The 13389-nt window shown below is 40.5% G+C and overlaps 1 protein-coding gene across 2 annotated transcripts in view; it reads left to right on the top strand.

Moving 5' to 3' along the window:
* The window catches only part of LOC113053991 (mitogen-activated protein kinase kinase kinase 1-like), a 50572-nt gene that overhangs the window by 16991 nt on the left and 20192 nt on the right, over positions 1–13389 (top strand). For both annotated transcript variants that reach the window (XM_026219188.1, XM_026219186.1), the window contains exons 2-8: positions 8901–9051; positions 9388–9582; positions 9775–9969; positions 10161–10277; positions 10353–10501; positions 11469–11590; positions 12067–12148. In XM_026219188.1, the coding sequence (XP_026074973.1) occupies positions 8901–9051; positions 9388–9582; positions 9775–9969; positions 10161–10277; positions 10353–10501; positions 11469–11590; positions 12067–12148 (1011 nt within the window). The remainder of the gene's footprint in view (positions 1–8900; positions 9052–9387; positions 9583–9774; positions 9970–10160; positions 10278–10352; positions 10502–11468; positions 11591–12066; positions 12149–13389) is intronic.

Genomic DNA, 13389 nt, shown 5'->3' with positions numbered 1-13389 from the left:
ATATCCAAATATATTGGATAACTTCTCAAATGGATAAAAAAAAATATAAAACCCTGTCTGTTCACTCATTTCCACACAGTCAGAGGCTGATGCAGGAGTTTGCTTTGACATTTCTTCATATTTGACTTGTGCATGCTAGTCTGTAATATTTACGAAAGTCAGAAGTGGTCCAACTCAGAGCATTATTTCAGTAGACAAAATGTGAGGAGAAAACTGTTCACCATTCATTTGTTCGGTGTTATTATCTCCAGTTTCTTTACTCGGTGTGGATTTACTTGTACAAAACAACAACAAAAGTTTACTTCATGTTTTCGGTGTCCAACAATGTTTCAGTTTGTCAGGACATTTTAATAGTGTTGAAAGCAAACCCCTGCTGCAGGATTAGCTTCAGTAGCACAAACCTGTGTCTGTATGGTGGATCTCTTTAATTATCCAGTCTATATTAGGAAATAATTTATAAGATTGACATCTCTGATGACTTGCAAAAATAAAACTAGGGATCCTCCTCCTCCACGTTCAGCTGCCCGTCCAACTGGTGGCTTGTTTTGATGCCATTTTGATAATTAGCAATTAATCTGTGGATTTATTTCAGTGGGGTAAATTGTGTGGAAAAAGGCTCTAAGTTTAGTTTCATCATTTTATTGGAAAAGCATGGCTTTCCACATCCTCAAATAGCATTGAACAGCATAAGCACTTTGTGAAAAGCTGTGTAACACAGACTAATGAAGTGCACTCATGCTGTGGACAGCGTGGGCCGTGCTCCATTAACCACTCTCAGGAAATGCACAAAACTAATGAAAAGTGGATTAAAGTCTCTGCCACATGCAGAAATGTGAATAATGTCAAATATATATATAAATAGCATGATTAGTAGTAGTATTTTTTTGAATATATAATTGATTCATAGAAAAATACTGTACAAATTTTCTTCACCTTACAGAAATATCTAATGAAATATCTGCTTCATATGGAGGGTGTGCATGTGAAATGAGTTGCTTGAGAGTTGCTTCTGTTACTAAATAACCAGCGTTCCCTTCAAAATTCATAATGAGCCTTTTGTCCTTTCTTAAAGGCACAGTATGTTAATGTTCACCTCTAGAGGTTGCATTTTTAAAACAATATTTATTTCCTAGACCTTTCAAAGTCTTTCAAACAGTGAATAAATTCTATAAAGCAAGCAAAGAACAATTATATATTGTCAAAGAACAGTATGCCTGACTTCAGTCTAGCGTGAGTTTAATTCCTCTCAAAAACTCCCCTTTTAATCAGTAAAGCTGTCTGTACACTGCTTGATGAATGAATCTCCTTGCGTCACACGTACGTCTGCACTGTGTTGTTTATGATAAGAGAATACGCTGCGAGGTGGTGTTTCAGCGATGACTCATCTGAACACATCTGATTGGCCGCTGCGTTCATAGACTCAACAGACTTGTGTGTGATTGGTTATAAAGCCCAACCCTGTGAAAGAGCAAAAAGAATCAACATTGAGCAGATCTAAATTTAATGCTGCAGTCAACACTTTTCAATTAATTTTAATTTTATTCGCGACAGCCATAATGGGTTTAGTTTTACTAGTTTAATGTGTGTTGCCATAGTGTGGCGAGTGGGGCGGGGCTGAGAGGCGTGGGAACGAGGAGTGAGGCCAGGTGTAGTGATTGGAGATGAGCTACACCTGTGCCCCACCGCCAGTATCGAGTCCCACGTAGGAGATGGAAGGATATAAAACTGGAGTGACGACCGTGAAGGACGAGAGAGGACCAGGCCTGGGACGTTATTTTATGTGTTTGCTTTTTATTTGTGTGCGTCAGTCGCCGTTAGGGGCTGACGCGCTGTTTTGTTTATTTTTGAATTATTAAAGTGTTTTGATTGTGCGCCGGTTCCCGCCTCCTCCTTCCGGATGATTAGGAAGTTTGTATCGTTACACATAGTTTCTACAAGCGGAAACTGATAGCGCCAATATTACGTCATTGGACAAGGACGAGCCATTATTTAAAATCTGAATTTCTCTCAATTTACAAATCCTTGGGAACTTTTAAGATAACATTAGTGCACAACTGCATTAAATATATAGTAATGTGCAAGTGGTTTTATTACGAAAATCGTACATATTGTGCTTTTTAAGCTTTGTGTTGTTGTATAGTACAGATCTGTTTGCAGATCCAGATTTAGGGTGCTTTCACACGAACCCGAGTTCGATTGCCCCCTCGCCCTGCTGCGGCTGGTTTGTTTTCACCACTCTCCTGCGCACTTTGTTTATCAGTTACTTTAGTTTTGTCTGTTTGGTGGAAAGGTTAGTTTGTGGTTGGTTACCTGTGCCGAGCGCTGGTTATTCGGTGTGTGTTTGGGGTCTTTCTGAAGCGTCTGAGTGTCCGCCCCTCCAGCAGAGATGTGCTCATTGTGTTGAGGGTAACCCGAGCGCTCATGAGAAAGGGTGTGCACCGCTACAGACCTGCAGTCTAGGCTTACGTGCAGAACTGAAACGGATTCCCAGCCGCTGGCTCTTCCACATCCCACCTGCATGGCCCACAATGCCTCTTTGTTCCTGCCCCATGGCACTGTGGGATAGCTGTTATCCGAGAGGCAGGGGTTTGCCACCACTGACTTTCTCATTCAAAGTGAAGATGGTGAATTCCTGCTCTCTGGTTTCGTTGTGGCTGGCTCGGGCTCGTGAGAGCTGCTTTCTCCTAGTGTGGGAGTGAGCTCTTCTGTTGTTTACTTGCACGCTTACAGTGTTGCCATTTGATTTGTGTTAAAGCCGTGCTGTTCTCATCCAGAGCACTGAGTGTGTGAGAGTGTATTAGTCAGTGCAAACAATTTGTCTGTACACGGGAAAACCTGACACTGTGGATTGATAATGAAACATTTATCAATGTTGTTGCACAATAAGACCAGTTCCTATTGAAATACCAGTGCTGTTACCGCCTGCTAATGAACTCTACATGTACATATTCACAAATTAAATTACAAAAATGGCATGTAACCAAATATTTAACAATTATGTGAAGATTTTTATCCAAGCAACTGTTCAAGTTAAAAGTAAATTAGTAAACTATGTTTATTAGGGGTAGACTACAGCAGCACTGAGGAGCATAGAGCGCCCTCTCACGGCTGGAGACGGCAATGTTTTCTCTTGGTTCATTTCTCTTGGTTCGTCAAATTAATTTTGATAAATAAGTCGCACCTCACTATAAGTCGCAGGACCAGCTTATAGTACGGAAAATACGGTAACAAAAGTCATTAGTAAAGTATTAGAGAAAGTTTAATACACTTTTAAAGTGATTCTGAGAATGGAACATTGAATCATGATCAAATTCAAATTGACTCTAATCATTTATACTCAAATTTTGTGCAGAATCTTTAATTCTATAAAATCATCAATAAACGCTGTCTGTAAGTGTTTAGAAGCTTCTGTCACCTCTCTATTACAGTCTTGGCCCATTCCTCGCCTGAAAAAGCTTCCAGATCACTGATAATCATTGGTTTTCACATTCACCACTGCTTTCTTTAAATTCAAACAGATATTTCCAATGAGAATTAAGCCTGGACACTGAACAGGTCACTCAAGTACATTCTCTGACTGATCCCTGAACCAAGCAGTAGTAGATTTGGATGTGTACTTTGGGATGACTGTCCTGCAGGAAAGTCCATTGATCATCGGATTCAGTCTTTGCACCAAAGGCATCACAATTCTTGTCAAAATGGCCTGACACTTTAAAGAATCCATGATGTCCTTCATACAGTCATGATTTCCACTTCTTTCTACAGTAAAGCAACCCCATGACAGGACTGATCGATGGAGATGGTGTTCTTCTGCTTATGAGCTTTGCCTGTTTTGCAGCAGACATACCGCTGATCCATGGGTCACATCACTCCATATAACATTCCTCCAGAGCTCCAGAGGTCTACACAAATAAATTTAATCAAGTTCTTCTTGATCAAGAGTGGTATTCATTGAGATGTCTCAACATGAAGGCCATACTTGTCTAGTGATCTTCTTACACACTGCTTTGAAATAGTTTTTCCTCCTTTCATCGGGTCATCTTGAAAGGTTAACATTGTAGATTTTTTTCTCAGTTGCTCTGATTAAACATTTTATGATATTGTGCTTTTTCTTCCACAACCTCAAAGATTTTCTGGTAAAACGCACTTTAAGCTAAGGAATAAGGCTGAGAACTGTGTCTCTAGGAACTTTCAATGTCTTGGAAATCTTCATACAGCCTTAGCCTTTCCCAAATAATACACTATTTATTCTCCTTAGCTCTTGTGAGATCTCTGTTGACATTTTTGCTACTCAACTGTATGTGTAACAGCTCAAGCTAATTCAGTTTTTAATTGTGTTTTGAGACTGTTTTATTCCCCACCATGCAAATAAGTGATTTAAAAACAGCAATGTTGAATAGGGGTTGAATAATTATGAGATGGCAGTAGTATTAAAAAAATCTTTAAAAAATATTGCATTATATATTGACAATATCACTTTTAATATGCCAGTGAACTGTTATAGATGCAATTTTTATTTTATCCTGGATCTCCAGAAAAGCTTGTTTTTGAAAAGTACTGCAGTCTCTGAGGTGTGGAGTAATTTTGATTGCAACTGTGTGTGTGTGTGTGTGTGTGTGTGTGTATACACACCGAATGACCGAATGCAATATTTTGTGTGCGGAACATTAGGTACATTTTCATGTTTTCAAGCGAACATATTAAGTGGTGGAAGTCTCCGCGTTCAGCACAAATCCCCCCAAATCCTATGCCCAAATCCCGCCCTGCAGCTGATTCTAAGGTTTTCAAAAGGCATCACGCGAGTGTGAACATCACTACAACTAGAAAAAAAAAACGATAGTAATTCAAACCAAGCTCCTGTCGGCATTTAAACAGACCTTTGCTCTTAATTACGATCGGTCCAACGCAATAACGAAATCTGAGCAGGTCTAAAAACTGAAACGGCTGATGCTGCAAATTTACACTTTGGAAAAGTTATATTTTTTAAAAATGAGCAGGCCTACAAGCTGGGATTGGTAATGCTGCACTGTAATCATAGTTATTTATTTATATTTTTCATTATATTTTATTATATGATATTGGTTTGAGACTGAGAATATTTTATTTAGTGGAGAACTTTGCCGCAGTATTTTATTTCTTATTCTTTATTTTATATTTTATTAAAAAGTGCAAACAAATTGTTAAAAAAAGTCACCCTCCGCATGTCGGTAACCCCCCCCCCGGATCACTAGATCGGTTGGCGCTGGACCGCAAATTTAACCACCCGTAACTCCCAAACCCTGGAGAAGTCAAAGGAGGGCCTCCAGATGTACACTTGATTCTCATTAGAAAGGGTTCCTCGAGCTGATGGGATCCCCGAACTTGTTGCGGATTCGCTGTGCCATTATATATATTATTATTAGTGGTGGGCCGTTATCGGCGTTAATGTGCTGCATTAACGTGAGACTCTTATCGGGCGATAAAAAAAATATCGCCGTTAATCTATTCTCAAAGTTGGGTTGGGAGCTGGGTCTAGGCGCGCTATGATGACTTTCACCTTGATATTTAATATAACCGACTGACCGAGGCCAGCCTAAAAAGATGCTCAGGACAGTTGACGAAGCTTATCTTTTTCAGGTGTTTTTAAGCCTTAATTACCGCTTGTCGATTTAAACATTAAAGCATCCAAACACAAGACGCGGAGAAGCTGAACAGAGTAACGTGTCCCGTTAGGTGCGCACGAGAGAGAGAGCCGCGTATCACGGACAGCGACACTGAACCGAACTCTTCTGCGAAGTTCACCTCGAAGTCCCTCCTGCACCTGAACAAACAAATACAAATCACAGTTTGAACAAACAAAAAGATGTGAAAGAGCACAATTCAGTACTCGCGGTGTTCTTGTGTTCAGGGCTCGCGCAGAGAAAGGCGTCTCAAAACTCTTGAACATCGAATTTGCTTATTTTTGCTCTTGTGCCGACAAATACATACAAAAAATTGTCAAAATATCCACCTTGGAAATTATGCTCGAAAAAACTGTCAGTTATTTCTTAAGTGAAAGTAAACAGTTAAGGGAAAAAATGGGATGTGTATTATATTGGATGCGTTCATCGTCTCTTAAAGGGACCGCGCCTAATTTAGCTACTGGCTGCTGTAATGTTAATCCAAGAAAATGAAAGAAAATCACTCACCGCTCTTGATTAAAGAGCTTTTATAACTTTAATAAAGAATTATATTTATTTTATACAGTCCAATATGATGTTTTACATTTGATTACTTGAAAAACCACCCCTAATATAAATATATATATTTATAATCATTTTAGAATCAGTGGAGTAGTAATTGGATTAGCCCCACAGTTTTGGTAAAGTACTATTAACAGTCAGCAGTCAGCAGATAACGGTACTGTAATATTTTTGCAGTTTCTGAGACGTCACAGCACTTCCTCATTTGATTTGTCTGGGGGAGCACAGGAAGTCTGGTTTTCCTGTCCTAGGGTTGTTATTGTTAGGCAGCGCTCACTGCTGCTAATCGAGGAAGCTGAAGAGCCGATGGGACACCAGTGATCCTGCTGCTCGGTAAAGATGGACACGCTCCACAGCTGCTCATCCTGCTCTCTCTCACCGTCTCTGTTTATGTTCTGTCTCTCTCTATCTCTCGGTCTCTGGTGGGTGGTTTAGGGGCTTTTCCAACATTCACTTCAATGATGGTTAATGAGACCCTGTGTGATTTTGATCTTGTGTGAATTGGTAAATGACGCAGTTCTTCCTCCATTCACTACATGCAACAAAAAGGCTTTTCTGTGACATGAAATCTTTGGTTTTAGAACCATTGCAACTCTTTTCTGCACGTTTCACAACTTTATAGACTTTGTCAAGCAAACATACATGTACTTAATCCATGCGAAACAATGCATCAGTCTAATGACTAACAATGTATCGGTACAACACATAAAACCTTGAGCTATAGATACTCTGATGTTAGCCACATCTGCACATAATGTCTGTCGACCACACTGCACTTTTCTGTCAGATTGATCCAGTCTCCTTAGTCATTTGTTGATGAGTAAATGTGCTTTGCATTTATCGCTGCATATTGTGCTGTTCCTCATTTGAAGATGGTCAAATCTACACATTGACTGAAGGCAGCCAGTGAAGCCAATGTGTTGTTGGATCAATGTCTTTTAGTTTTTGTTGTAGACAACTTTTTATCTCATCACTTTCTATTTTGACTGGGAAAAAACTAAAATGACTTTTGTGTGTTAATATTATTTTAGTTTATGTGACTGTAGAAATGCTGCACAATGTATAATGGTGTTTTGTGTGTTGTTTGCCATTTTTAATAATTGGAAATCAGCTGATAAGTGTTGGAAATGGGTCTTTTATATCGACAGTGCCAGGACCTTAATATTGACAGCACCAGTGCAGATGCTCAGGAGCGCTTCTTTAGTTTGCTGTCTTTGTTTAAAATATAAAATATAAATGGTAAGCGGTTTATGAGTCCATGATAGCATTAACCTTTCTATTAGTAAATATTATTGCCAGTGCAATACAGACTTACCAGATTCATGAATTAATTTGTTTTTAGTCATTCTATAAGGGGTCTTTCACAATAGCACTTTTGGTGCACACCCTGGTTCTTTAGACGTCAGAGTTTGATTTATTTGGATTATGTGAACGCTGTTGAGATGCAAGTGCCCTTGTATTGTTGTTTCTGTTGACGCTTTGGAAACAAAACCAATGCATGAGTGAGGCGAGCGTTGCTTGCATTCCGTTTCCTCCTCCTCATTTGAAAATAGTTTTAATTTAGTAAATACAGGTGCATCTCAATAAATTGGAATGTCATAGAAAAGTTCATTTATTTCAGTAAATCAACTCAAATTATAAAACTTGTGAATTAAATAAATTCAATGCACACAGACTGAAGTAGTTTAAGTCTTTTGGTTCTTTTAATTGTGATGATTTTGGCTCACATTTAACAAAAGCCCACCAATTCACAACAAATTAGAATATGGTGACATACCAATCAGATAATAAACTCAAAACACCTGCAAAGGTTTCATGAGCCTTCAAAATGGTCTCTCAGTTTGGTTCACTAGGTTACACAATCATAGGGAAGACTGATCTGACAGTTGTCCAGAAGACAATCATTGACACCCTTCACAAGGAGGGTAAGCCAAAACATTCATAGCCAAAGAAGCTGTTCACAGAGTGCTGTATCCAAGCATGTTAACAGAAAGTTGAATGGAAGGAAAAAGTGTGGAAGAAAAAGATGCACAACCAACCGAGAGAACCACAGCCTTATGAGGATTATCAAGCAAAATCAATTGAAGTATTTGAGTGAACTTCACAAGGAATGGACTTAGGCTGGGGTCAAGGCATCAAGAGCAAACACACACAGACGTGTCAAGAGATTTACTGAACCACAGACAACATCAGAGGCATCTTACCTGGACTGAGGAGAAGAACTGGACTGTTCCCCAGTGGTCCTGAGTCCTCTTTTCAGATGAGAGCAAGTTTTGTATTTCATTTGGAAACCAAGGTCCTAGTGTCTGGAGGAAGAATGGAAAAGCTCATAGTCTGTGTGCATTTAATTTATTTAATACACGAGTTTCACAATTTGAGCAGAATTACTGAAATAAATTAACTTTTTCACAACATTCTAATTTTTTGAAATGCACCTGTATATGCGCGATAAATATTTATTTCATTGCATATATTATTTACTATATTTTAATTCAATTGTTTGATCATATCACATAGTTCAGCTTTCTGTTGGCCACTGGTTTCCCTTCTTGGTCATAAAATAAATCCACATCGTTCAAGCACTAGCGCACATCTGTGCTCATTGTAGGAAAATAACTGTGGAATTCTGTAAGATATTAGTTCACACACACATACTTATTATCCTCCTTCTCTTTGCAGTCGAGACATGGAGAGCAAGGAGACTCTGCGCGGGCTGCAGAAGATGGAGGACCGGCCAGAAGAGCGCTTGATCCGAGAGAAGCTCAAGGCCACCTGTATGCCCACCTGGAAGAGCGAGTGGCTGGAGAGACGGAGCAGGAGAGGGCCGATGGTACAGACGAGACTAATCAGATCATACTGTCACCAAACAGCATTAATGATTCTCTGCGATTCTACTGTTAACAATTAAACCACTGGATTATTTAACTAGTTAACTATTGTTAACTACTGTTAATGGTTAAATCATTTAATCACATGCTCGATTGCCAAAAATGGATGAAAAATGTTTGGATGAAGGAACAGGAAGTGAGAAGTTCTGAAGTAAACTGTTGATCTGTTAACGGGGCGGTTATTGAATAGTGTCAGAAATGTAATTGTTCAAAGACAAGACAAAATAAAGAGGCAAATGAAGAAATGGCTTTTGTTTTCCTGGTTCATCTAATCTCAGGTAGTGAAGCCCATTCCTCTGAGAGCAGACGGCACTGAGGCGGGAAGCGACAGTCACAGCTCATCTTCCTCTCAAAGCAGAGGCCAGCGCAGCCCTTCGCCTGGACCTTCCTCCTCCTCCTCCTCGTCCTCCACGAAGACCGCCGGGAAGCCTGATTCTCCGGGTCTGCGCAGACGGAGAGGATCCCCAGTGCCTGTGAGTTTGTTGTTATTCAGGTCAAGTCCGTTTAGATTCAACTCGCATTCAATTTAGTTCAGTAACAGTGTTGATATAGCAAAATGCATCAATTCTGAAATTAATTCAGTTTAGCTATACAAATCAATTACGTTTTTTTCAACCAAGCATCTCCGTCTCAATCTAACGTGTTGGTTTGTGAACGTGTTACAGAGCGGGAGGGTGACGCCCCCTCGGAGAGCTCCCTCCCCTGATGGCTTTTCCCCATATAGTCCAGAGGAGACCAACCGCAGGGTCAACAAGGTCATGAGAGCCCGCCTCTACCTGCTGCAGCAGATCGGACCCAATTCATTCTTGATTGGTGGAGACAGTCCTGACAACAAATTCCGGGTGTTCATTGGTCCACAGGTGAGCTAAAACAGGCATCTTGCATGTCATTTGGCAAATAAATGTGATACTCTTAAGTTGAAATGACTTTATTATGAAAGAAGACACTATAAAAACTAAACAAAAACAGCTATTTGGAGATGAGTTGCCTGAGACAGCGGCCAGTTCTCTACAGTTTTTCATCATTATATGGTGTTTGTTATGTTGAGCAGACGTGTAGCTGTGGCCGAGGGACGTTCTGCATCCACGTGCTCTTCGTCATGCTCCGAGTGTTTCAGCTGGAGCCGTCAGACCCTCTTCTGTGGAGGAAGACCCTGAAGAACTTTGAGGTGAGGAGACGCATCACGACGAGCTCTGTGCCGTCGCTCAAGCTCAGCACACACTGATGGTCTGATCTCTGTCAGGTGGAGAGCTTGTTTCAGAAGTACCACAGTCGCCGCAGCTCGCGCATCAAAGCCCCCTCACGCAGCACCATCCAGAAGTTTGTGTCCCGCATGTCCAACTCTCACACCACATGTACCTCCAGCGCCTCTCCATCCAGCAACGAAAGCAGGTCTGTGCCGCTCCAGAGACCCTCTGATCTGCCTGAACGATGTGATTTCAGACTATGCTGACTGACTGGAGATCTGATCATACTTGCTGTTTTTAAAGGGGTCATATCATCCGTCTGTGTAATTGCATTATTTTTCTATTATATTAGTAATTATATAATCTAATAGTTCTAGGAGTATGTATCAAACGTCTTCATTATTTATTAGTGGTGTAATGGTACGTGCATTTAGCATTGTTTTAACCACTGCATGAGCAGAACTCCATGGGAAGCGTCTAGTTATAGTGTTCTTTCAAAAATAAAAAATCTGATAATTCAAACAGTAAATGCAATTTTGGCGCTCTTTGATGCAGCGACAGATCACGTATAAACCATAGACTGTATAGAAACATGGACGTAGTGTTCGTCCCATCACCCGTAGATTTATTAAGGGCGTTTTTGAAGCTCAATGTAGCCATCTTGGCAGCGCGTCTCCCCGAGATAATAGAAAATCGGCAAAGAGGCTGGAGCTGGTTGCTGAAGCCACGCCCACCTTGTTTGACGACAGTGTAAGCAGCAGCAATCCACCTGTCACTCAAGTGGCCACGCCCTTAATTATGCAGAACTTTAAGGCTTAATATAATTGTAACGGATGAGTTATTGAAAAAATTCACCCCCTCACAATTGTCATGAAGGACAGTATTAGCTATGTAGACCAAAACCAGTTTTTGTAGCAGGCTGTCTGCTGTAAACTTGGGCATTTTAACATGGGTGGTCTATGGGACTGACTCTCTTTTGGAGCCAGTCTCTAGCAGCAAGTTGAAAAACTACAGTTTTAGTCTCTTACTTGTTGGTTTCACGAGAGAGAGCGGGAGTAAACAATGTCACGTAGAATTTCATTTTACCTCAGTCATCATTAGTGTCCACAGCTCGATATAACTGAATATGAAACGGTGGCTTTAACTGTATTTTACTGTACTCCTGTGAGCAGCATGAAGGACGAGGAGGAGCAGATGTGCCCCATCTGTCTGTTGGACATGCTAGATGAAGAAAGTCTGACGGTGTGTGAAGAGGGCTGCCGAAACAAACTCCACCATCACTGCATGTCCATATGTAAGTAGTCAAGTCACCTTTATTAATATAGCGCTTTATACAATACAGATTGTCTCAGAGCAGATTTACAGTAATGTTTCAATAATGCAAACAGAATTCAGTAATGCTTTTTCAGGTAAAGTCCATTCATTGTTGATCCAGTGATGCCATCGTCGCGCTTAGTTCACTTCAGTTCAAACAGTGTCTGTGCAATCAATTCGACAGTATTGCCTAATATTAAGTGTCTGCAACTAAGTAAGCCAAAGGTGACAGTGGCAAGAAAAATATCAGTGCTCATGTCACAGATGATCCCCAAAACCATCATAATCCCCACCAAAGACCGATTACATGTAATAACAGGAACACTGCTCACAGAAGACGGTTTGAAGTCTTGACTAGCTGTTTGTTGCATGAGCACCATGACCCATTTCTAGCCCTAGATCCCCTGACATGTGATGAGTTTGGTGAACATCTCTCGTGTCCTGTTTGTTTTTCAGGGGCCGAGGAGTGCCGGAGAAATCAGGACCCGTTAATCTGCCCTCTGTGTAGAGCCAAGTGGAAGTCTCATGATTTTTACAGGTAAAGAGTTAGAAATGTGCTCGAAGCCTGGAGAATTCAAGATGGATACATTCATTGAAGCTACAGTTACAGACGGAGTACCTCAGGAATATTTTCGTGTTTGAGGCGGCGTGCAGTTGACTAACAGACCTACTCAAACCCGGGCAGGCAGGCTCAGACCTAACAAGCCCAAACACAGATGGATTCGAGGAATGCAGAGCAGCTAGAGCGCTAACTGATGAAGTTCAGGACATACGTCTGTGGGATTTGTCCTGTTTGTGTTTACTCTGAGATGTGAGACTGGGGTCAGGGTGGGATGGTGTCGACTCCTCTCTGGTGGTTAGGTGAGCGAGACAGGCCGGCACCAGCCATGTCTGCGTCTGTCCGGGATTCACATGCTAGCGGCTAATCAGTCCAACTTCCCACAAACCATCCACAGAGACGCACGTAACCAAATCCTGATGTTTCTTCATTAAGAAACAGCAATTATTCTAATTTCATGAAGTAAATCCCCTCCATTGGTCTTATTGTCTCAGGTTACAAGAAACACAAACCACAGATGTTTCTGTGAGGTGTTAGCGCTTACACATGCTTTGTTTTGTTGTGTTATACGACACTATGGCTGTCATTAGTGTAAACTGTCTTTTACAATCAGTCACTATTTCTGTGCAAAACACGTTAATGATGAGCCATGGAGCATTGACCAGTATTTCAACCTGAGACTGAGTTCTGTTGGTGCAGCAGTTTGTTATAAACATTAATGGTTAAAGAAGGTAGCTACTATTTGCTCTGGCAAAAACAAATTAGAATAAAAGTTATGTATAATGACCGAATCATTCATGCATTCAGCAGATGCTTTCGTCTAAAGTGGCGTACAAAAGAAGAACAAAATAATACAAAATACTAGTTTTCCAGCAGACCACCTGATAAATGTTGGATTGAGTTATTACAGTATATCTGCTAATAAGAAACATGACAACCAAACGTTTTATCATGATACTTCAGCTGGCTACCATTCAGAAATTTGGGTTGAGATCTTGTTTTTTTGTTTGTTTTTCAAAGAAATGAAAGTGAAGTGAAGTGACTTTCCAGGGCTCAGGGACGCTTTACAATAGAAACAGAAATATTGTTAAACATTATTGCAATTTAACCGTTGTCTATTTTAATATATTGTACATGTAATTTGTTCCTGTGATTAGTGAGATTTATTCACTACTCCACTCTTCAGTGTTAGATGATCCTTCATTTGATCTTTTTTTGTA

The sequence above is a fragment of the Carassius auratus genome, chromosome 35 (genome assembly GCF_003368295.1).
Source record: "Carassius auratus strain Wakin chromosome 35, ASM336829v1, whole genome shotgun sequence".
Lineage (NCBI taxonomy): Eukaryota > Metazoa > Chordata > Actinopteri > Cypriniformes > Cyprinidae > Carassius > Carassius auratus.
The sequence above is the reverse complement of the archived record's forward strand: the minus strand, read 5'-3'. Positions and strand labels throughout refer to the sequence as shown.